Below are 26,007 nucleotides of genomic sequence, written 5' to 3'. Positions count from 1 at the left end.
AAAAAAACAATCAATCTTAACATAATCACTAGTTTAACTACACATGGTTGATGATATTACTAGTTTCTCTAGCTTGTCCTGCGTTGCATATAATCGATGCGGTGCCTGTTAATTTATCATTGAATCACAGCCTACTTCACCAAACGGGTGATGATTTAACAAGCGCATTTGTGAAAAAAGCACTGTCGTTGCACTAATGTGTACCTAACCATAAATGCCTTTCTTACAATCAATACACAAGTATATATTTTTAAACCTGCATATTTAGATAATATTGCCTGCTAACATGAATTTCTTTTAACTAGGGAAATTGTGTCACTTCTCTTGCGTTCTGTGAAAGAGTCAGGGTATATGCAGCAGTTTGGGCCGCCTGGCTCGTTGCAAACTAATTTGCCAGAATTGTACATAATTATGACATAACATTGAAGGTTGTGCAATGTAACAGCAATATTTAGACTTATGGATTCCACCCGTTAGATGAAATATGGAACGGTTCCGTATTTCACTGAAAGAATAAACGTTTTGTTTTCTAAATTATAGTTTCCGGATTTGACCATATTAATGACCTAATTGTCGTATTTCTGTGGGTTATTATATTATAATTAAGTCTATGATTAATCGTTAGGTTTTTTTACATGGCACATATTGCACTTTTACTTTCTTCTCCAACACTTTGGTTTTGAATTATTTAAACCAATTTTAACATGTTTCATTATTTATTTGAGACTAAATTGATTTTATTGATGTATTAAGTTAAAACAAGTGTTCATTCAGTATGGTTGTAATTGTCATTAATACAAATTAAAATATATATATATATATATATATATATATTATTATTATTTTTTATTTTTTTATTCGGCCGATTAATCAGTATTGGCATTTTTTGGTCCTCCAATAATCGGTATTGGCGTTGAAAAATCATAAAATTGGTCGACCTCTAGTATGCATGACCGCTAGGGCTGGGCAAGGAAATTACACTATATATACAAAAGTATGTGGACAACCTTTCAAATTAGTAGATTCGGCTATTTCAGCCACACCCGTTGCTGACAGTTGTATAAAAGTCAGTTCGTCAAATTTCTGCCCTGGTAGAGCTGCTCAGGTCAACTGTAAGTGCTGTTATTGTGAAGTGGAAATGTCTAGGAGAAACAATGGCTCAGACGTAGGCCACACAAGCTCACAGAATGGGACCGCCGTGTGCTGAAACGCTCAAAAATCATCTGTCCTCGGTTGGAACGCTCACTAGAGTTGCAAACTGCCTCTGGAAGCAACGTCAGCACAAGAACTGCTCATTGGGAACTTCATGAAATTGGTTTACATGGACGAACAGCCGCACACAAGCCTAAGATCACCATGTACAATGCAAAGCGTCGGCTTGAGTGGCATAAAGCTCGCCGCCATTGGACTCTGGAGCAGTGGAAACGCATTCTCTGGAGTGATGAATCACGCTTCATCTGGCAGTTCGAAGGACGAATCTGGGTTTGGCGGATGCCAAGAGAACGATATCTGCCCGAATGCATACTGCCAACTGTAAAGTTTGGTGGAGGAGGCTGGGGCTGTTCTTCATGGTTTGGGTGAAGGGAAATCTTAAGGCTACAGCATACAATGACATTCTAGACGATTCTGTGCTTCCAACTTTGTGGCAACAGTTTGGGGAAGGCATTTCCTGTTTCAGCATGACAATGCCCCAATGCACAAAGCGAGGTCCTTAAGAAATGGTTTGTCAAGATCGGCGTGGAAGAACTAGACTGGCCTGCACAGACCCCTGACCTTGAACACCTTTGGGATGAATCGCAGCAATGTTCTAACATCTAGTGTAATGCCTTCCTAGAAGAGTGGAGGCTGTTATAACAGCAAAAGGGGGGACCAACTCCATATTAATGCCCATGATTTTGGAATGAGATGTTTGACGAGCAGGTATCCACATACTTTTGTTCATGTAGTGTATATCTACTGCAGTCACATACCCTTGAAAGCACCTCGGCACGTTTCTTGGTTTTTTTGGCTACACTACAGCTTTTTACACGCAGACACAAAACCTTCTCTGGAGATAGAAACTATGCACCACTGAACAGGCCTTTTACTTGTCTGCAAAGGAATGCTGCTTCTGAAGCAGGCCTAACACCCCACACACACACACACTTACCTCCAGCACAGGCCCAGCTCCCAGTATGGTCCTCTTCACCCCGCTGCTGTAGCCCTTCTGACTCAACGCCGTCAGACAGTGAATCAGGAAGTTGGTGCTCTGGGTCTTCCCTGATCCGCTCTCCCCTGATATCACCACACACTGGTTCTCCTGCTGCTTCAGCATGGTGTGGTATGCCACATCCGCCACTGCAAAGATGTGAGGGCTTAATTTTCCAAGTGGCTGGTTGTTGTACATCATGACATACTTAGGGTTGTAGATGGGCAGGAACTTGAAGGGGTTAATTGCCACCAGGATGCCCCTGGCGTACGTGTAGATGTTGTGTTTGTAGAAGCGCAGTCGCAAGGCGGCCAGGATAGTGTCCTCGGTCAGGGTGGAGAGGCTGCACAAGTCATCATATTCCTCTAATGAAGGTACACCACCACCGTCCATCTCTGACCCCAGAGCCCCTTCACCTCCCTGGGCTTGGAGGATGAAGTAATACCCCTTCTCCTGGGGATGCCGTTTTCTAGCCCCTGGGGGCCAAAGCAACACCCTCTCCACAGGCATCTCAGTGTCCCCTAGCCTCCTCTCCTCCCCTTCAGCCTGCCTGACTTCCAGCAGGGCATACGGACTGGTCATGTCCAGGCCCAGAGTGGCCCCTGCTTTCTGGATAACCATAGCCGCTGTGGCCCCTGGGCTGACCTGGAGAGTACAACATGCTGCTTTGTCCTGGGACAGGCGTGGGTAGATCTGGAGGAAGACGGCCTGCGGCTGCTGTTGTTGTTGTTGATCTACGTCCAGGCTGGCCGCTCCTACCACACCGTCAGACACACTCATCCTGCTGGCTGACACACAAACAGGACCTCTTCAGCATACCTCACTAGCACTGCCCTCTCCCAATCAGGATGTAACCACTGGGTAGGGAGAGAGGGAAAAGAATGCGGTAGAGTCAGGGAGGAGTATGGGAGATACAGTGGAGTCGGAAAGCATTCAGACCTTTTCACTTTTTTCACATTTTGTTAAGTTACAGCCTTATTCTAAAACAGATACAATTGCTGTTTTTTCTCATTAAATCTACACACAATACACCATAATGACGAAGCAAAAACTGGTTTTTAGAAATGTTTGTAAATGTAAAAAAATAATAATAATAATACATTTACATAAATGTTCAGACCCTTTACTCAGTACTTTGTTGAAGCAACTTTCACGCTCTGGCTGGGCCCCTCAAGGACATTCAGAGACTTGTCCCGAAGCCACTCCTGCGTTGTCTTAGCTGTGTGCTTAGGGTTGTTGTTCTGTTGGAAGGTGAACCTTTGCCCCAATCTGAGGTCCTGAGCACTCTGGAGAAGGTTTCCATCAAGGATCTCACTGTAATTTGCTCCCTTCATCTTTCCCTTGTTCCTGACTAGTCTCCCAGTCCCTGCCGCTGAAAAACATCCCCATAGCATGATGCTTCATCCACCATGCTTCACCGTAGGGATGGTGCCAGGTTATCTCCATCTAAAATGTATTGAATTAATTGTTTTCCTCATCAATCTACACAATACCCCATAATGACAAAGCAAAAACTGTTGTTGTTTAAAAAAAAAATATGTGCAACATGTATTCAATATAAAAGACAATACCTTACATAAGTATTCAGACCCTTTGCTGTGAGACTCGATTTCGAGTTCAGGTGCATCCAGGTTCAGCTGATGATCCTTGAGATGTTTCTACAACTGGATTGAAGTCCACATGTGGTAAATTCAATTAATTGGAAATGATTCGGAAAGGCACACACCTGTCTATATAAGGTCTCATAGTTGACAGTGCATGTCAGCGCAAAAAACAAGTTATGAGGTCAAAGGAATTGTCCGTAGAGCTCCGAGACAGGATTGTGTCGAGGCACAGATCTGGGGAAGGGTATCCAACATTTCTGCAGCATTGAGCAGCATGCGTCATGCATGGCATTGAGGCAAAAGAGTTCCCATGTTGGTTTCATCAGACCAGAGAATCTTGTTTCTCATGGTCAGAGTCCTTTAGGTGCATTTTGGCGAACTACAAGTGGGCTGTCATGTGCCTTTTACTGTAGAGTGGCTTCTGTCTGGCCACTCTACCATGAAGGCCTGACTGGTGGAGTGCTGCAGAGATGGTTCTCCACAGTGGAACTCTGGAGCTCTATTAGAGTGACCATCGGGTTCTTGGTCAACTCCCTGACCAAGGCCATCCTACCCAATTGCAAAGTTTGCCCACTGTGTTCTTGGGGACCTTCAATGCTGCAGAAATGTTTGATACCCTTCCCCAGATCTGTGCCTCGACACAATCCTGTCTCGGAGCTCTACGGACAATTCCTTTGACCTCATAACTTGTTTTTTGCGCTGACATGCACTGTCAACTATGAGACCTTATATAGACAGGTGTGTGCCTTTCCGAATCATTTCCAATTAATTGAATTTACCACATGTGGACTTCAATCCAGTTGTAGAAACATCTCAAGGATCATCAGCTGAACCTGGATGCACCTGAACTCGAAATCGAGTCTCACAGCAAAGGGTCTGAATACTTATGTAAGGTATTGTCTTTTATATTGAATACATGTTGCACATATTTTTTTTTAAAACAACAACAGTTTTTGCTTTGTCATTATGGGGTATTGTGTAGATTGATGAGGAAAACAATTAATTCAATACATTTTAGATTAAGGCTGTAACGTAACGAAATGTGGAAAAAGTGAAGGGGTCTCTATACTTTCTGAATGCACTGTAAACATTACAAATGACATTAGACTGGCAATCTAAGTAAAGTATTTACATGACAGTAAATACTTCTTTATCAGAACTTATTACAATAATTCTCCCCTTTAATTTAAGAATAAATCTGTTTAGCCATTGATAGTTGCAGAGATTTAATAGGATATTGTATATATACAGTATAGACACAACAAATTAGCCCAGCTTCTAAGAGAAGTGAGTGCATAGTTGTCTGTCGAGCCTGTATGCATGCAGACACCAGAAAAGGGAACAAATGTTGCTACAGTATTTGTTCCACTAAGACAATAGCCTCTATTCCCTCCAAGCAACCAACTTTCCCACAACTTCCCTAACCTCCATTCCATACAATATAATATTTTGTCCAATGACAATGAGATTCAACAGCTGAGTCATTCTTACTCTCAGGTGACATTTTGGACCTCATAACTTGAAGGAAAAAATAATTCATTTTTGGGGTATTCTATCAGAAAAGGGTTATGTTTGACTTTCAGAAGAACATATAGGTCAAGCTCAGGCACTTAAATCCTAATAATTATAGGCAGATTGTTCACACAATCAAATTGCAACACTGTTAGGGACATACACATAAAACTGTTTGAAAGTGCATGCATGTACAGTGCCAGTCGAAAGTTAATAAGAAGAGACTTGCTTGGGCCAAGAAACATGAGCAATGGACATTAGACTGGTGGAATTGTGTCCTTTGGTCTAATATATCCAAATGATACATTTTTCATGTCTTTGTAAGATGCAGAGTAGGTGAACGGAGGACCTCCGAATGTGTGGTTCCCACGTGAAGGATGAAGGAGGAGGTGTGATGGTGCTTTGCTGGTGACACTGTCTGTGATTGATTTAGAATTCAAGACACACTTTACCAGCATGGCTACCACAGCAATACGCATCTGGTTTGCGCTTAGTGGAACTGTCATTTGTTTTTCAACAGGTCAATGACCCACACACCTCCAGGCTGTGTAAGGGCTATTTAACCCAATTGAGACGGTTTGGAATGAGTTGGACCACAGAGTGAAGGAAATGCAGCCAACAAGTGCTCAGCGTATGTTGGAACTCCTTCAAGACAGTTGGAAACGCATTCCAGGTGAAGGTAGTTGAGAGAATGCCAAGAGTGTACAACGCTGTCATCAAGGCAACGGGTGGCTAATTTGAAAAATCTCAAATATAAAATATATTTTGATTTGTTTTTTGGTTACTACATGATTCCATATGTGTCATTTCATAGTTTTGGTGTCTTCACTATTATTACAATGTAGAAAATAGTAAAAATAAAGGAATGGCTATACGGACACACCTGGTGCCAAAATTGAAGATGTATGTCACACAGCTTAATTGAGTGGAGACGGATTTGTTGCAGTCAGTTGCTGCGGAACCCTTCCGAACTAGCTAGTTTAATGCTGGCAACAGAAGCATTGTGGTAGTTAACTTGTAAAATAAAGTTGTTTATTTCGATGGGCGAGGGAGAAATAACTTGCAGTATATATCACCATCTGTATGTCACCTTGACATGCCAATTAGCAAACGTAATGACAAGCTCGTGTGAATGACCGGTGCAACGGTGTTGTGTCTAGGTGCTTCCTACTCCACTGTTGCTTCCCACTGGGCAGTAGTTCCTTCACCGAGCAGCTGTATTATGTCGCTGGCAGTAGCTAACGTGGCCAATTTGTTCCATCCCACTTGATTATATTTCGAGTAGGATGGCAGCCTACACAATAAATAACTTGTGATATTGGTACTAGTGCCAGGGGTTGGAACCGGTTCAAGGAACAGAACAGAAAAATAAGTAAATTTTTACAGGAAAAGAATCAGGACCGGGAACAAAAGTGATCTATACCGTTCTGAACAGTACTGATATTTTGAAAACATGGGAACCAGTTAAGTACTAACGTTATTTTACGTTCCAAGCATTTTTTCCAGTCCCACAACAAACGCAACAAAGCGCCTATGCAAAGCACTCGCTCGGTCACGCAGAAACATATTCCAGTGTCTGTCTGCCTGCTTGCCATCTGAAAATCTTTGCCAGTATGTGCGTGTCTCGGCTTCAAGCCCCTCCCTCTCCGGAGCATAGTCTACTAGCTTATTGACTGTACAAGCGTGATTCAGAAATTATAGATATTTTTAATTACAGAAGAATGGGTCCATTTTTTCAATGCTCGTTAAGGATACTATAGTTATCATGTTTCACATTGGATTTAATAATGACAAAAAGGTAAGACATGTTTTTAATTCTGGTGCTGATCTGCACACACAGCTAGCTCTGGTCCAACATTAAGCAAACACTCTGAAGTTCAAAGACATTCAATGTTTCTTCATTGAAGCTGTTCTTCCGTAGGTATAATTGGGAGCCCAAGTCAGATAATGTATGTCATAAGATGGCCGGCTCTTCAAGCCAAGCCTCCACCCTCTCCCCACCCACAAAATCAGTCGCATCTTGCGTCCTACACCTGTCTGTCTGGATATACAGTAAGTCATGCATTTTGGTAACATTGTCACTCCTGATGATCTGTATCCCATAACCCTGTCTGTTTGGCTCTAATGATCCTTTTAGTTGACTATTGTTTTAGCACTTGGTAAAAATTTGTATTAGTGAATTGTTTTAAACTTGAGTTGAATTACCATTTTTATTTTATTTTAATGTATGTAAACAAATTGCCTGCCCGCTCCATATAGCAAGCTTCTCTACCCGCACTGATTGGTGAAGAAATTTAATGTCGAGCTAAAAGGAGAAAACAAACAATGTGATTTCAGATGTTTAAAAAGGAACAATATCAACTAACTTTTTTTTTGATTCAAACTGGTTTAGAACTTTATTTTGCTGGTTGGAACAGTGGAACGGAACAAAAAATGATGTTTCCATTCAGATAGAACGATTGGAAAATATTTCAGTTCCAACCCCTGATTGGTACTAACCATATGGATTTCATTGTACAGTAGGGATGAATATTTTCAGACAATTTAACAACTTTCAATACCGGGAATAATTCATATTTATCTGAGAGTCCCGGGAAATACAGCAAAAATCAGGAGTGCCCATTTAAAGCTTTTAAAATCTAGATATGGCCACTATGCCAGGGTTCTCCCAAAATAAGATTGTGGCTGCAACACATTGCCGGCTTGGCTGCGCCACTATATAAAAATTTCACAGCAAGTGAAACTGGTATTTAGTAATGATGATAGAGCAATGTTGTTAACAATGATATCATTGTCAATTGCAAAACAGGCCAATATTTTCACCATTCAGTTGATCATAACTAAGGTGAGTTTTCCTTTCTCTGCTCTTTTTCTTGGCCCAATGGAAGTTTCCTCCTCTCCTCACTCCACTGTCGCCAGCCTCTGCCGCGTTGTTCTCGACACCAGTTTAAAATCAATTTAGTCGACTGTTTTCTAGAAACCTGGCTTTTGTGAAAAGTGGTCATGGGATCCCGATTACAGGTTTTAATCCCTACCGTAGTCTACTGCTGTGACATCTGCTACCTAGCATAAGGATGAAATAGGCAGTTTTCAGGAAAAACGAGCAGTTGTTTATTCTTCTCGTTGTAACAGTTGGAATAATGGGACAATTCAGAGAAAAATACATTGTAGGCTACATACTAGCCAACAGTCGCCAACACTGTTCCGTACAGATTTTGCGTACTACGGCATTCAAACGAGGATGCGAAAAAGAAAAAAAAACGCAATTGTAGACTGTTGGCATTAAAATACATAGTGTAAACGAAGTTTCTATTCAAGTGTTGATTGACATGGTAATAGACCAATAGTATTTGAGAAAAGTTGAAAAATACGGACCCCTCTGACGCTGTATGATATATTGTGACGTATCAGGACGTATCGTACGCGCTTCGCTTGCAGATTAGATACAAGAAAGTGAAAAGGACAGGGAAATACTCTTATCACTTTAGAAGGTCCCTGTAACACCTAAAGATTTTGCAATTGTTTTAGACGCCATTCCCTCAGGTGTTGCTCTGTTATTCAGGAACTTGTCAAGACCTGACCCTCATAGCCTACCTTCTATTGACCCTGTTGACTCATCAGTAGGAAAGATTTGTTTCTCTTTTGGTCCATTCAACACACAGAGCGATACGAACCTTGTTTCAGCAGGATGTTTGTATGTCATGCCTTATTGGAATGGATTTATTGATAATATCTGTTGGAAAAAAGTTAGGATGTTGCCACACATATACCTACTTGTTAACAAAATTAAGGAAGTTTCCTTTAAAATTATTCATAAATATTATCCTGCCAACCACTATATGAAGAAGTTCAAGGAAAACATCAACTCAAATTGCTCCTTTCGTAATGACCACCCAGAAACAGTGTTGCATCTTTTTTGGCATTGTATTCATGCAAGACATCAGTAGATTTATAATTGAACAATTTATGTAATTAAGTTCATTATTCTTTTGGCCAAATTTCATATACACAAATGTAAATTTACAAACAAAAAAACAAATGTTCTTACCCTACAAAATAAATTGAACTGTATTTTAAGACAGTTAAATACTCTACTAACAAAAAAGCTGTTAGAATTGTAAGTGTATGTATGTTCCTCAAGGTCCTTGTGTAATTGTAATGTGATACAGAAAGTACATGAGGGAACACAAGTATATATAGATTATAAACAATGGACAATCGAGCTAGGGGGTAGCTCGATTGTCCCCCTAGCTCGATTGTCCATTGTTTATAATCTATATATACTTGTGTTCCCTCATGTACTTTCTGTATTGGTTGTTAATAAAAAATGTTAAAAAATAAAAATAGGTAATGATCTCAAAAAAAAAAAAAAAAAAAAAACTTCATCACTGCAAGCCATCATGATTCGCAAAGCCAGTTTAATGTGTGATTATTATTATCTCCACCCTAAAAACCCTATTCAAATTCGACACAAACCTTCAAATAGGTATGTAATGACACAATATATAAAAACTCTTCATAGTATTTCATAAACATTTTTTGGCCAAATCGAGTAAAAAAAAAAAATCCCCACACGACATATCTCCCCTTTCTCTATTACTCAGTAACCTTCGCTTCCCCCTTCGCCATTTTTTAAAAGAACAGGCGGAGATCCATTGCCTTCTTCAAACATGCAGAGAGACGGGCAAGCATGAAGGTCGCGTCGTCAATGATTTAGCTGGAAAGCGGAGAAGTTTGTATTCATAATACAGTTGACCTGGAAGTATACATGTTTAGGGGGGCTAAAATACGGTCACATGTACGGGACACGGTCAAGTACGGAAGTTTGTTAGGGATACCTCGTCAGTTGTACAATGCTTCAACTGAAATGTGAAATGCATTTAACCCAACCCCTCTGAATCAGAGAGGTGAGGTGCCATAATCAACATCCACGTCAGTTTGCGAGCTAACATACGGTGTCGCCCCTGCCTCCCGTCTGCTGTGTACCAGAGTCCTCCTTAGGGCTAGCACAGTGTCCTTTGTTAACTCGACACTGCCTCCTAGTGTACAGCTAGCTACCGTTGTCATCCCGCCCCTTCTCTGTGGTGTTTATCGGTGGCTGGCATCCAACGTTATTGTGCATTAGCGCCACCTACTGCACTGGAGCGCCCCCGCCTCCCAACTGGCCCAATTTAAAAATGGTCCAATAGAAGTATAAAAAGGGGTTCCTGCAGATACAGGAATGCCCCTAATTGCAGGAGGCAATTGCACCCTTCTCAACAAAACTACCCCTGCCAGAAGATAGACGACTATAGTCACTGCGCTATAAGTGGTTAGCATCTATGAATGGGCTAAGTCTAGGAATGTTCCCGCTATGTAATAACAAACACTAATCAAATGTTATTACTCACCTGGCATTATGGTCCATTTATTTGTATCCTGTACATAAGAACATTGACGACAAGGAACTCCCTTTTTCCACCAGTAGTACAAAACTAGTTGATAAGAAAATAAATAGCTCAACTGCGCAACCGAAAGGTGAGCGAAAAAAGGTGTTCCCGTCCTTATTGCAAAATATACAAATAAACGCAACAATGCTTTAGTCGGTTGGCAGTGACTGGACGCGTAATGTAACTGTAATGGTAATCGAAAATCTTCTTGACAAGTTCTTGTGAATTGTAACTTCCTATATCTTATGTCCACGCGCTTTCATCGATGGGTTGGGTGCGGGTGACATGCTGAGTTTAAGCACAATTCGAAATTTGGAAACTCGAAAAGTTTGGACTCGTTATCTGGTTGTAGTTATTCAAGTGCCGCGTTCAACAAGTTAGCACAGTGGTTCCCAACCTTTTCCGGTTACTGTACCTAACAACTGCATTTTGCTCTGGTCGGAGTACCCCATGTGCATTTTACTAGTAGAATAATGGCCTCATGAGGCTTCTCCTAGTACCGCTGTTAGGGAACCACTGAGTAAGCGAGTCAAACATTCCGATCAGGACGTGAACGCGGTATCATTCCCTTTCAATAAAACAGAAATGGCAACAAACTCGGTCAACTAAAGTTCTATCAACGTTAACCGACCTAAAGGCTACTACTTACATTGCCAAACAGAATGACAACAGGCGTTGTTTTTCTTTACCATAGGCCTATGCGTTTTAACAGCTATTACATTCTCTTTGGGATTGAAAGATTTTATTTGCATGTAAGAGTTTAGGCCATCTGGTGGCCATATGAAGTACTGTTTAGTTTTCTATACCTGTGGAATTCACCTGGGAAGAGGTGGGACTCCATTAGTTTGACTACAGTAGTATTGTGTGAGTATTGGCATTCACCAGACTCCATTGCATACAGTAGCCTATACACCCACAAATTCACTTAACACCTAAACATAAATACTAATCAAATGTTATTCCTCACCTGGCATAACGATCCATTTATTTGAATCCTGTAGTAACGTTACACATGAACATTATTGACAAAAGGGAAGCTCCCTTATCCACCAGCATTACAAAACAAGTTGATAAGAAAAAAACTGGTTAGGTACGGCTGACATGCTGCGTTGACGTAATTTGGAAACTCGAAAATATTAGACTTGCTAACTGGTTGTAGTTATTCACGCGCCGCTTTCAACCAGTTAGTTAGTCGGACATTTTCGAGTGACCTAGTTACAACCAGCACTTGAAAGCGGCATCATACCCTTTTGATCATGAGCGCGTCTGCTTCGTCAATAAAACAGAAAAACATGGAGTGTGTGTGCATTTTATTTTAGTCAGATTAACTGAAACTGAAACTATTTATTGTAGAAGATAACATCCTGTTTTAAACTCTAAGAACACCCACAGTATGTTTTATCAGTGGGTTAGTGAGAATGACATAACTAGCCTAGGCCTACAGCAAATATTATCATTCATTCATAAATGTATGCAATGAAATAAAAAGTGAGATATGACTTAATTTCAGTATCATTTTACGTACTTCCACTGCTCCTCTAGTAATCAAATACTGAATTTAGACACAGAATCTGATGTATTTTCCCACAAAGATATGTTTAATTTCAATTCAACCCTGGTGTGCTAGAAAATGCTAAGTGACATAATTCAGTATGATGTCATAGCTTTCTTGGAACCCGCCAAGTCCTTTTGTGTGTAATAACAATCAGTTTAATCTCTGGTTGTTGTGTTCTGTGGATTAGCTTCCTTGCCGGTGTAACACTATACCGTTTATTGGACATTTGACTCTTTGTTATGCCTTGCACTGACTGGCAACAGTTACTTAAAGGACACATATGCAGACACTTTCTTTACAACTGTATTCTATTATAACTGTGTTGACGCTGTGCTTCACAATCAAGATGAGAAGGTTTTTTAAATCCATTTGGTATACTGTAGTCTCGCTAGATGGATGGGTTGCCTGGGATACTGTGCAGAACAAGACAAGACAGGTGTTGGCATATTTATTACATAAGTCTATTGTGTTGGTATATTTATCACATGTTTATAGCTGTTTCATGCATTGTTGAACAATGCACAACATGATGATAATAACATGATGATGAAGATGGTGATGATGATAATGATGATGTCACATTGGATGCCACTCCTGTTCCTGCTGAACTGAGCCAGCAGTCAAAAGACACACACTGATTCCAGATCAGTAGGCACCGGAGTACACAGCCCTGTACTACACATTCTATAACAAACACACACACACGCACACACACACACACGCACACACACACACACACACACACACACACACACACACACACACACACACACACACACACACACACACACACACACACACACACACACACACACACGTGTTCCAGGCACCGGAGTGAAGAAAAAAATCTATAATGCTCTGGAGTGTGATCTAGGGTAATCTTCCCTGTGTGTCGGAACATGCAAGTCTTTTAAAGAACATTCCTGCTAATTTTACAGGTGGCCTGTCCTTTCCATAATTGGATCTGCGCTCCTAGAGTGTATGGCTCTCCTTTTATTTTTCAAGTGTTCTACTCCAATAGCCAGCACCTCTCCTAAACAGGTGTGTGTTTCTTTTGCCACCAAATTGTCTTTTCCAACCTCTGGATTCTGTCCTCTTCTCGTCCCTTCTTTCCCATCTCCAAAGTATTAGGCAAGACACCCTGGTATGCTATAAAATTGTTTTCATTCCAGACACTGAACTTAGCCACTGTGAACAAATCATTTTAGCTCAATGCTCATCAATAAGCTAAGTTCTGTATCTTCAGAAAGTATAGCACCAGTTTGCTATAGCCTATAGAGGAAAAGAGAGATTCCCCATCATTCACATCATACACAAAGACAATATCAGAAAGGAGTTATAGTGTTATAGTCAGTGCTGTAGTAAAGGATACATAGACCATTTAACCCCGTATTACAAATGGTTAACATAAAACCAATTTAATCCATTACACTAACCTTTCAGTAATGGTTTTGGATGAACACAGATTTCACAACTTGATGCAGGTATTCAATAAAATCTTGGATAATGTAATCCCAGAAAAAAAGTTATTTTCCAAAAGTGGAGGGAGGGATTAGATGTAAATATGCATCTTCTGTCTTTTCACTGGGTGGGTATTTTCCCTGTGCCCTGGGACCTGGGTGTGAGGAGGACAGAGTCTCCTAGCTGAGTGTTTGTTCTCAGATTGTGTGCCTGAGCCTCAGGACAGGAGGATGTGCTTACAGACCAAGGTAACTTTCCAAATGGTACCCTATTCCTTATATAGTGCACTACTTTTGACCAGGGTCCTATGGTCCCTGGTTTAAAGAAGTGCACAAGGTAAGGAATATGGTGCCATTTGGGATGCAACCTGATACACTATTAACCAGCCAAATAGAGATGATATGACATCACCGTATTGCTTCACTGGAACAACAACTCTCATGTTGAAGTTCTTTTAACTGGAGCCCAAGACACACTCTCGCTCACTCATGCTGAGCTGGTGTCAGTCAAACACACAAGCTAGCACATGTACGCACACACACGCAGATGTACGTATGCACACACACATATACACGCACACACACATATGCGCTAAGCTGGTTTTGGTCAAACACACCAGGGGAGGGGACTTTGTCAAAATAATATACGCAGCAGGAATGTTATACTACTCCCACAGATCCACCACGCCCATTAAGATGTCATAATACTTTGAGAGCAGGTGTAATATACCTGTAACAATCCTATTCTTATTGATGCCTTTGTGGTCATACTGCCTATAGTGAGTGATAAGCCATGTGGGAAGATGTATAGATGACATGATTACAGTTGGCTTCTATTGGCATTTTCTTCTATTCATCTTTGTTTCTTTATGTAAAAAAATTGTTAAATAAGTTCATTTGGTTTCAATGCAACAATATAAACATTGTTGGCATGATTCAGACTTGGAGTTGGATTAGTTTCAATAGTATCCATGTCAGAAGTCAGTTACCTGTCCGACTGTCATTATGTCACTGCTGCTCCTCTCAGGAGAAGAAAAGACTGCTGCCATCTTTGTGAGGAAAGATCCTGATATTGAAGCTAAGTAAATAGGTATAACTGTCTCTGCTCAATAGACAGTAGTATTACAAAGATATGGAACAATTATAAATACTACGTTTGTGCTGTTGCTGTAGTGCGTTGACAGTAATTGTATTCTGCTTTAGTGACAAATTCTTCAGAAATTCTATACTGCATGAATGTACTATTTGTCATTGCTTGCAATATTTTTTATATTATTACATAACTCTGAGCTGAATTGGTCTCATTCCGTTGGTAAAGACATCAGACCTACTGTATTTAGTGATACAGATAAGGTATTGGATAAGAAAGGAATGGAATAAAAACTCACCTGGTGTGGATCAGGACAGTGTCAAACCTCAGATGTATTACCTCTGTATCCTATTGCATGGAAAAATTATGCTCCTTAAAGCGCTGCCTTATGACGTATGTGTGAGGGTGTGTTAAAGAGTCTGTGTGTGAGAAAGAGATAGAAGGTGCAAGAGAGAGGGAAAGAGATGAGAAGCAGAAGAGAGAGGGAGCGAGGGAGGGCGGATGGGATGGGATGGGACAGGTGTAGAATTTACACACCCCGCTAGCAGTACAGATTTGATGTAACGTGATAAGCCTCTCCTCCACCGCAGCACGACACAGACTGAGAGAGAGAGAGAGTAAAGATGCAGAGAAAAAGAGCAGAGGGAGAGAGAGGGAGAGAATGGGTGAGTGAGTTAGAGAGACTCAGATAAACAAGGGAGAAACATTATCAGGCATCAAAGGTATTTTTCAGGACCATTACTCTATGTAGAGATGGAAGACTTTCATCCTTTCTTCTCTGCCTGTAAATTACTGCCATCAGAGGAGCATACTCCTTTCACACTCACCAGTCCAGATATGTGTTTTGTTTTCAAGTCTAGAACTTGATAGGTGGCACTTCCATGCAAGTATTGTTGGATGCCTGTCACTGTCCCTCTACACCAGGGCAGACAGCTGACAATGGGGAAGCTGTCTTGTGTTTATAACATTGTATACCTCCCAAATGGCACTCTATTCCCTATATAGTGTGCTACTTTTGGCCATAGACCTATGGGCCCTGGTCAAAAGTAGTGCAATATATAGGGTATAGGGTGCCATTTGGGACATATTCTGGGTTTTCATGTTGCCTTTTAAGACTAGTCTGATACAAGCTCCTCTCCAGCCCTAATGCATCCAGTCCACTTAGCAGAGAGGAGCCAGTGAAACCAAAGATAACAGATGAGGTAGAAAACACTTTCACCCACAGATTGAGTCAATGTCCACTTCAGGACTTTGAAATACAGACACCCTGTATTGATTACTGTGTGCGTCTGTCTAGGGTCCATTACACCTGTTACCTGATCATAATTTCAGAGTTTTACTTCTGGATGTTCTGCAAGGATAAACAGTTCCCTCATAGCTTCATGGAAAGTGTATCTTGATGGTATTGAGGAGTGGAGTGGGGAGGAGAGGAGAGGAAAGAGAGAGGAGAGAGGAGTTGGGAGGAGAGGATAGAGAAAAGGAGAGGAGAGAGGAAAGGAAAAGAGCTGGGAGAGGGCGGCAGGTAGCCTAGCGGTAAAAGCGTTTTGGGCCAGTAACAAAAAGATTGCTGGTTTGAATTCTCGACCCAACTAGGTGAAAAATCTGCTGATATGCCCTTGAGCAAGGCACTTAACCCTAATTGCTATAAGAGCATCTGCTAAACGACTAAAATGTAAATGTAAGAGCAAAGAGAAGAGAATAAAGAAGACGTGAAGAGAGGAGTGGAGTTGGGAGAGTAGATACAAAAAGAAAGAAGAGGAGGGGAACCAGAGACGAGAGGAGAAGAGAGGAACTGTATGAAATCAGATCCAGTATAAAGTGATGGCAGTACTGTAGGGTCAGGGTGTCCTGGCTGGCTGGATGCATTAACAGCTAATGGGCTAGTTGGCACAGCTGGACCTCTTTGGTCATTATCTGTGGCTCTGGCTTCAATGTAGGCATTCCCATGTGGTTGTGTTGTCTGTAGTTTCAGTCTTTGTATAGTCCATATAATTTGTCCACTAGACTAGAGGGCGCTCACTATATGTTGGGTCATGGGAGAGAGAATAAAGTAGACGGCACGGGTCAAAATATAGATTTATGACCCTGTGTCCATGATGACGTGTACATGTCCAAATATGGGCCTCCGGCCAGGCCATCCTGTTCCTGTGGTCACGTGTTAGAGGGTGTGTTATTTTATATCTATATTGCATCCTTTGAAGTAGTCATGCTGATTGATGTCTAGGGACCTGGTTGAACTGGGGGGGTTCAGTGTTTGAACTTTTGAAAGTGTATGGCCCCCCACCCCCAGTTTTATTGCCCTGCTGTGATGACTGTAACAACGGAAGCAGGACCGCGGCTGAAACATAGAGAAAGGGCCAAGTATAATGCCGCAATATACGATGCTCCAAAAAAATGGTTTCTACGTGTGTATAGAACCCAGGTACCGCCCGCAACTGCGCTGAAAGATCAAGTGCTGATGTCTAATGGACAGCAATTGGGGTATCTGTTTGATTACTTGGCCTGTAGAGTGAACCTCTATATGGTAGCCGAAGGAGAAGAATATACCGACCAGACATTATGGGGTTGAAGACTGGACGGTTTTTCGCCAGGTTTTGTGTCCCGAACTGAGACTTATCACCAAGGGGTATAGCTTGTTCAGAGGCTACGAGACCCGTTGGGAAGGTACCCCTGACTCCTCAGGAAGAGTATTTCACAGGGTGAAAATACAAAGAAAGAATGGACTTCCATGTGGCTGCGTGGAGTTCTATATCAGCAACGAGGAAATCCGCAGCCAAAACATTCGTGATGGAGGCCTGGCCGGGGATTTTAGGTTGCACATGCTTATTCCTTTTAAAAGTTGGGATTTAATGGAATTGAAAATGTTGGAGTTGTTGGACGCTCTGTTTGTACAGAGCCAACAGCGACAGAGCATTGTTCGGCTAAAGAAGTGCATAATATATACGAATCCCGAGGATTATGATTCAAAGGAGCCCCAAGAAGGTACATCGTCAGAAGGGTCACCCCCCGAAGAAAACTACAGTGCCTTGCGAAAGTATTCGGTCCCCTTGAACTTTGCGACCTTTTGCCACATTTCAGGCTTCAAGCATAAAGATATAAAACTGTATTTTTTTGTGAAGAATCAACAACAAGTGGGACACAATCATGAAGTGGAACGACATTTATTGGATATTTCAAACTTTTTTAACAAATCTAAAACTGAAAAATTGGGCGTGTAAAATTATTCAGCCCCTTTACTTTCAGTGCAGCAAACTCTCTCCAGAAGTTCAGTGAGGATCTCTGAATGATCCAATGTTGACCTAAATGACTAATGATGATAAATACAATCCACCTGTGTGTAATCAAGTCTCCGTATAAATGCACCTGCACTGTAATAGTCTCAGAGGTCCGTTAAAAGCGCAGAGAGCATCATGAAGAACAAGGAACACACCAGGCAGGTCCGAGATACTGTTGTGAAGAAGTTTAAAGCCGGATTTGGATACAAAAAGATTTCCCAAGCTTTAAACATCCCAAGGAGCACTGTGCAAGCGATAATATTGAAATGGAAGGAGTATCAGACCACTGCAAATCTACCAAGACCTGGCCGTCCCTCTAAACTTTCAGCTCATACAAGGAGAAGACTGATCAGAGATGCAGCCAAGAGGCCCATGATCACTCTGGATGAGCTGCAGAGATCTACAGCTGAGGTGGGAGACTCTGTCCATAGGACAACAATCAGTCGTATATTTCACAAATCTGGCCTTTATGGAAGAGTGGCAAGAAGAAAGCCATTTCTTAAAGATATCCATAAAAAGTGTCGTTTAAAGTTTGCCACAAGCCACCTGGGAGACACACCAAACATGTGGAAGAAGGTGCTCTGGTCAGATGAAACCAAAATTGAACTTTTTGGCAACAATGCAAAACGTTATGTTTGGCGTCAAAGCAACACAGCTCATCACCCTGAACACACCATCCCCACTGTCAAACATGGTGGTGGCAGCATCATGGTTTGGGCCTGCTTTTCTTCAGCAGGGACAGGGAAGATGGTTAAAATTGATGGGAAGATGGATGGAGCCAAATACAGGACCATTCTGGAAGAAAACCTGATGGAGTCTGCAAAAGACCTGAGACTGGGACGGAGATTTGTCTTCCAACAAGACAATGATCCAAAACATAAAGCAAAATCTACAATGGAATGGTTCAAAAATAAACATATCCAGGTGTTAGAATGGCCAAGTCAAAGTCCAGACCTGAATCCAATCGAGAATCTGTGGAAAGAACTGAAAACTGCTGTTCACAAATGCTCTCCATCCAACCTCACTGAGCTCGAGCTGTTTTGCAAGGAGGAATGGGAAAAAACTTCAGTCTCTCGATGTGCAAAACTGATAGAGACATACCCCAAACGACTTACAGCTGTAATCGCAGCAAAAGGTGGCGCTACAAAGTTGTCACGACTTCTACCGAGGGTGACTTCTCTCCCTGTTCGGGCGGCGCTCGGCGCTCGGCGTCGCCGGTCTACTAGCCACTACCGATCCCTTTTTCTTTTTCTGGTTGTTTTGTCTGTGTTCCTTTTCACACCTGGTTTTCAATTGCTTTGATTTCTGTGGGTATATAGGGCAGCTGTTACCTGCCGTAATTCGTGCAGGATTAGACTTGTGTGTATTGCGTTCGATGGTATTTGATGTTTGTTGTTTTTTTCGCATTTACGCACGTGTATGTAAAGTGTCGGAACTGTGTTAGTTCCTCCGTGGGTTTGCACGATTATTCGAGAGCGTAGTTTTGGGATTTTTGTTCTGTGCCATTTGCATTGCTGGACTATTATTAAACACGCTCCTCAGACATCCCTGCTCTCCTGCGCCTGACTCCTACACCTCTCACCAAGACGCATGTTATCACAGAATCCTGCAACCAATATAATTATGGAGTCAGCAGGAGCGGACGCACTTCCAGGGTCCGTGGAGGAGCGAGTTCAACACCACACGGCAGTGTTACACCGACTGGGGACCGCCATGGATCAGGTGATGGTGACGATGGAGAGATGGGAGAGAGGTGGCCTTCCCACACCGTTATCAGCTACACCCCAACCAGTACCACTACCCTCTCCTTCATTGCCTGAGCACAGTGGAATTCGACTCGCCCTCCCGAGGGAGTATGATGGGACGGCGGCCGGGTGCCAGGGCTTCTTACTCCAGATGGACCTATACCTGGCGACCGTTCGTCCGGCTCCTTCGGGGGGTGAGAGCGTGAACGCCCTCGTCTCCTGCCTCGCAGGTAAAGCCCTGGAGTGGGCCAACGCGGTGTGGAACGATCCTGACTCGGCGAGGGACCACTACCCAGAGTTCACCCGCCGCTTTCGGGCCGTGTTTGATCACCCACCTGAGGGTCGAGCGGCGGGTGAACGGCTGTTCCATCTGAGGCAGGAGAGGAGGAGTGCTCAGGACTTTGCTCTAGAGTTCCGGACCTTGGCCGCTGGCGCGGAATGGAACGACAGGGCCTTGATCGATCACTATAGGTGTAGTTTGCGTGAGGACGTCCGTAGGGAGCTGGCCTGTAGAGACACCACCCTGTCCTTGGACCAATTGATCGACATGTCCATTCGGTTGGACAACTTGCTGGCGACCCGCGGACGTCCAGATCGGGCTCTGTCAGTTCCATCTCCCAGCTCCACCACTCCAACACCCATGGAGCTAGGAGGTGCTTCAGCGAGGGCGACCGGAGGAGGGGGCCTTTCCTGTGCCAGCTGTGGTCGCAGAGGGCACACTGCTGACCGGTGCTGGGGGGGTCCCCCCGGGAGTCGAGACGCCAGGCCGAGCACTGCCCGGACACCTCAGGTGAGTCGGCACCAGGCTCACCCAGAGCCCCCTGTTGGTCACGTGTATGTATGGATTGTTTTTCCTAAATTTTCCCCTCTTTCCCGGCATAAGGCGCTAGTAGATTCAGGCGCGGCGGGGAATTTTATTGACCGCGGTTTAGCGAACAGGTTAGGGATTCCCCTTGTTCAGCTGGATAAACCCTTCCCAGTGCACGCCTTAGATAGCCGACCATTAGGGTCAGGGCTAGTCAGGGAGGCCACGGCTCCACTGGATATGGTTACGCAGGAGGGTCATGAGGAGAGAATTAGTCTCTTCCTCATTGATTCTCCTGCGTTTCCGGTGGTGTTGGGGATCCCCTGGTTGGCCCGTCACAACCCCAGGATTTCGTGGCAACAGAGGGCTCTACAGGGGTGGTCGGAGGAGTGCTCAGGCAGGTGTGTAGGAGTTTCCATCGGTGCTACAACGGTGGAGAGTCCAGACCAAGTCTCCACCGTGCACATTCCCTCAGAATATGCCGATTTGGCTATCGCCTTCTGTAAAAAGAAGGCGACCCAATTACCACCTCATCGACGAGGGGATTGTGCGATAAATCTCCTGGTAGGCGCTGCACTTCCCAGGAGTCACGTGTATCCCCTGTCACAGGAGGAGACGGTGGCTATGGAGACATACATATCGGAATCTCTGGGGCAGGGGTTCATTCAGCCCTCCATCTCACCTGCCTCCTCGAGTTTCTTTTTTGTGAAGAAGAAGGAGGGTGGTCTGCGTCCGTGCATTGACTATAGAGGTCTAAATTCCATCACGGTGGGGTATAGTTACCCGCTACCTCTCATTGCCACGGCGATTGAGTCATTTCACGGAGCACGGTTTTTCACAAAACTGGATCTCAGGAGTGCATATAACTTGGTGCGTATCCGGAAGGGAGATGAGTGGAAGACGGCGTTTAGTACCACATCCGGCCATTATGAGTACCTCGTCATGCCGTACGGTTTGAAGAATGCTCCAGCAGTCTTCCAATCTTTTGTGGATGAGATTCTCAGGGATCTGCACGGTCAGGGTGTGGTGGTTTACATCGATGATATTCTGGTCTATTCCGCTACACGGGCCGCGCATGTGTCTCTGGTGCGCAGGGTACTTGGGAGACTGTTGGAGCATGACCTGTACGTCAAGGCTGAGAAATGCTCGTTCTTCCAACAGGCCGTCTCCTTCCTTGGATATCGCATTTCCACATCGGGGTTGGTGATGGAGGATGACCGCATTGCAGCCGTGAGTAATTGGCCGACTCCAACCACGGTAAAGGAGGTGCAGCGGTTCTTAGGGTTTGCCAACTACTACCGGAGGTTTATCCGGGGTTTTGGGCAGGTGGCTGCGCCCATTACGTCACTGCTGAAGGGGGGGCCGACGCGTCTGGGGTGGTCGGCTGAGGCGGACAGGGCTTTTGGTCGCCTGAAGGCTCTTTTTACCTCGGCTCCCGTGCTGGCGCATCCGGACCCCTCTTTGGCATTTATAGTGGAGGTGGACGCATCCGAGGCTGGGGTTGGAGCCGTGCTCTCCCAGCGCTCGGGTGCGCCACCGAAGCTCCGCCCCTGTGCTTTCTTTTCTCAGAAGCTCAGCCCGGCGGAGCGAAACTATGACGTGGGGGATCGGGAGCTGCTAGCTGTTGTCAGAGCCCTGAAGGTGTGGAGACATTGGCTTGAGGGGGCCCAGCACCCTTTCCTCATCTGGACTGACCACCGTAATCTAGAGTACATTCGGGCAGCGAGGAGACTGAACCCTCGTCAGGCAAGGTGGGCCATGTTTTTCACCCGATTTAGGTTTACCATCTCCTATAGACCAGGCTCCCAGAACACTAAGGCAGACGCACTGTCCCGACTATATGATACGGAGGAGCGGGCCATTGATCCTGCGCCCATCCTCCCGGCTTCTTGTCTAGTGGCACCTGTAAGGTGGGAGGTGGACGCAGACATTGAGCGAGCATCGCGTGTTGAGCCCACTCCACCACAATGTCCAGCGGGACGGGTGTATGTTCCGCTGGAGGTTAGAGACAGGTTAATTTGGTGGGCTCACACATCCCCCTCCTCTGGTCATCCGGGGATTGGGAGGACGGTGCGATGTCTTAGTGGGAAGTACTGGTGGACCACTTTAGCCAAGGACGTGAGGGTTTATGTGTCCTCCTGCTCAGTGTGCGCTCAGTGCAAGGCTCCTAGGCACCTGCCCAGAGGGAAGTTACAACCCCTTACCGTTCCACAGCGGCCTTGGTCACACCTGTCGGTTGACTTCTTGACCGATCTGCCACCGTCACAGGGCAACACCACAATCCTGGTCGTTGTGGATCGGTTTTCTAAGTCCTGTCGTCTCCTCCCTTTGCCCGGTCTCCCTACGGCCCTACAGACGGCGGAGGCCCTGTTTACTCACGTCTTCCGGCACTACGGGGTGCCTGAGGATATTGTTTCTGATCGGGGTCCCCAGTTCACGTCCAGGGTGTGGAAGGCATTCATGGAACGTTTGGGGGTCTCGGTCAGCCTGACCTCTGGGTTTCACCCCGAGAGTAATGGGCAGGTGGAAAGAGTGAACCAGGATGTGGGTAGGTTTCTGCGGTCGTATTGCCAGGACCGGCCAGGGGAGTGGGCGAAGTACATCCCCTGGGCGGAGATGGCCCAGAACTCACTCCCCCACTCCTCTACGAACCTGTCGCCCTTCCAATGTGTGTTGGGCTATCAGCCGGTCCTGGTACCATGGCATCAGAGCCAGACCGAGGCTCCTGCGGTGGACGATTGGGTGAAACGCTCAAGGGAAACCTGGGAGGCCGCCCATGGGTACCTTAAACGGGCCGAAGCACGGCAGAAGGCCAGTGCCGACCGCCATCGCAGCGAGGCCCCGGTGTACACACCGGGGGACCGGGTCTGGCTCTCGACCCGAAACCTGCCCCTCCACCTGCCCTGCCGGAAGCTGGGTCCGCGGTTTGTGGGGCCATTCAAAGTCCTGAGGAGAATAAACGAGGTGTGTTATAGGTTACAGCTCCCCCCGTATTACCGTATTAACCCCTCGTTTCATGTGTCTCTCCTCAGGCCGGTGGTGGCTGGTCCGCTTCAAGAAGATGAGGTGCGGGAGGTCCCTCCGCCCCCGCTGGACATCGGGGGGGCGCCGGCGTATGCAGTTCGGTCCATACTGGACTCGAGGCGTCGGGTGGGGGGTCTTCAGTACCTCGTGGACTGGGAGGGGTACGGTCCGGAGGAGAGATGCTGGGTGCCGGTGGAGGACGTACTGGATCCTCCTATGCTAAGGGAGTTTCACCGCCTCCATCCGGATCGCCCTGCGCCTCGTCCTCCGGGTCGTCCTCGAGGCCGGCGTCGTCGCGCTGCGTGAGCCGCGCGTCAGGGGGGGGGTACTGTCACGACTTCTACCGAGGGTGACTTCTCTCCCTGTTCGGGCGGCGCTCGGCGCTCGGCGTCGCCGGTCTACTAGCCACTACCGATCCCTTTTTCTTTTTCTGGTTGTTTTGTCTGTGTTCCTTTTCACACCTGGTTTTCAATTGCTTTGATTTCTGTGGGTATATAGGGCAGCTGTTACCTGCCGTAATTCGTGCAGGATTAGACTTGTGTGTATTGCGTTCGATGGTATTTGATGTTTGTTGTTTTTTTCGCATTTACGCACGTGTATGTAAAGTGTCGGAACTGTGTTAGTTCCTCCGTGGGTTTGCACGATTATTCGAGAGCGTAGTTTTGGGATTTTTGTTCTGTGCCATTTGCATTGCTGGACTATTATTAAACACGCTCCTCAGACATCCCTGCTCTCCTGCGCCTGACTCCTACACCTCTCACCAAGACGCATGTTATCACAAAAGTATTAACTTAAGGGGGCTGAATAATTTTGCACGCCCAATTTTTCAGTTTTTGATTTGTTAAAAAAGTTTGAAATATCCAATAAATGTCGTTCCACTTCATGATTGTGTCCCACTTGTTGTTGATTCTTCACAAATAAATACCATTTTATATCTTTATGTTTGAAGCCTGAAATGTGGCAAAGGGTCGCAAAGTTCAAGGGGGCCGAATACTTTCGCAAGGCACTGTATGACAGAAACATTTGTTTGAATGGTAACAGCTCTTCAATTCCTGTTTCATATAGTAAGCTGAACGAAGACTATGATAGTAAGCTTGTGGGTGTTCATTCGGAGATTGTTTGACAGTGTTAGCCAGTGAGCTGTCGTGTTTGTGAGTCGCAAAACCATTGAATTCTAATTTCAAAGCTGTGGCAAGTTTAGCGTAGTAGTTTTGCATGTGTTGCTGTTATAGACGAATGGAACTTGTCACGTGTCTATTCGATGTATGCTTCAACAGGTAAAGCCTGTCAGAACACGTATTGTTTCTGTAGCCATCCTGTGCGTCCTCTATGTCTGCTAGGAACGTCTCAGTGTCGTTTGGCTGACCTGGAACGAGGTCAAAGATGAGGAAGGTTTTGACGAGTGTTTCAAGGCATTCCGTGCGAAGCGGGCGGAGAGGTTTGTCTTCATTCTGTGGGGATATTGGGGCCGAAAGGACAAGACGAGAAGCTAAGCTTTGGCACGATGGTGCAGAGTACATAAAAGCCCTTTTACCAAATTCAGATCGGACATTTGGAATAGTCAGCAGGATTAAGTCCAGCGAACGAAGAGAGTACTCACCACATTTCTGAACAATAAAAATGGCCAAATAAAAAGTTTGTAAACCCAAAATGGCTTTGTAAATAAAGGTATACCAGTGCCTGAGCCTACGAGTGACTAGAGAAGGCCAGCCAACCCTGGTATACAAAGTGAGGTGGTGCGTAAGGGTTTTGCAGTTTAAAATCAATCTCAAAGTGCCATGGTAAAGGGTGTCAATTGATCTCAAACACTGAGCGGAAGCATTCATATATAAAATATCCCCATAGTCTAGTAAAGGCATAAATGTAGCTTATACTAGCCTCCTTCTGGCTTCAAAGGAAAAGCAGGCCTTATTCCTAAAATAAAATCCTAATTTCAGCCTCAATTTTTTTGTAAATGGTTAAATATGCATTTTTTTCACCTTTATTTAACCAGGTAAGCTAGTTGAGAACAAGTTCTCATTTGCAACTGCGACCTGGCCAAGATAAAGTATATCAGTTCGACACATACAACAACACAGAGTTACACATGGAATGAACAAAACATACAGTCAATAATACAGTAGAAAAAAAGAAAACAAAGCCTATATACAGTGAGTGCAAATAAGGTCAAATAAGGGAGTTAAGCCAATAAATAGGCCATGGTGGCGAAGTAATTACAATATGGCAGTTAAACACTGGAATGGTAGATTTACAAAAGATGGATGTGCAAGTGGAGATACTGTGGTGCAAAAGGAGCAAAATAAATAAATACAGTATGGGA

General features: G+C 44.4%; 1 protein-coding gene across 8 annotated transcripts in view; it reads right to left on the bottom strand.

Moving 5' to 3' along the window:
- The window catches only part of LOC110508307 (unconventional myosin-IXb), a 77,127-nt gene extending 65,309 nt beyond the window's left edge, over positions 1–11,818 (bottom strand). For 4 of the 8 annotated variants that reach the window (XM_036965933.1, XM_036965940.1, XM_036965938.1 and 1 more), the window contains exons 1-2: positions 11,383–11,492; positions 2,150–2,976 (exon numbers count right to left, since the gene is read on the bottom strand). In XM_036965933.1, the coding sequence (XP_036821828.1) occupies positions 2,150–2,976; positions 11,383–11,485 (930 nt within the window). In that variant the 5' untranslated portion in view covers positions 11,486–11,492. Of the gene's footprint in view, positions 1–2,149; positions 3,046–10,694; positions 11,336–11,382; positions 11,493–11,700 lie in introns of those variants that run through there. The other 4 variants (XM_036965936.1, XM_036965937.1, XM_036965935.1 and 1 more) reach the window with 4 other exon arrangements.
- Positions 11,819–26,007: the final 14,189 nt, after the last annotated feature.

Source organism: Oncorhynchus mykiss, chromosome 28 (assembly GCF_013265735.2).
Source record: "Oncorhynchus mykiss isolate Arlee chromosome 28, USDA_OmykA_1.1, whole genome shotgun sequence".
Taxonomy (NCBI): domain Eukaryota; kingdom Metazoa; phylum Chordata; class Actinopteri; order Salmoniformes; family Salmonidae; genus Oncorhynchus; species Oncorhynchus mykiss.
Note: the sequence above shows the minus strand (reverse complement) of the source record. Positions and strands in the feature narration are given on the sequence as shown.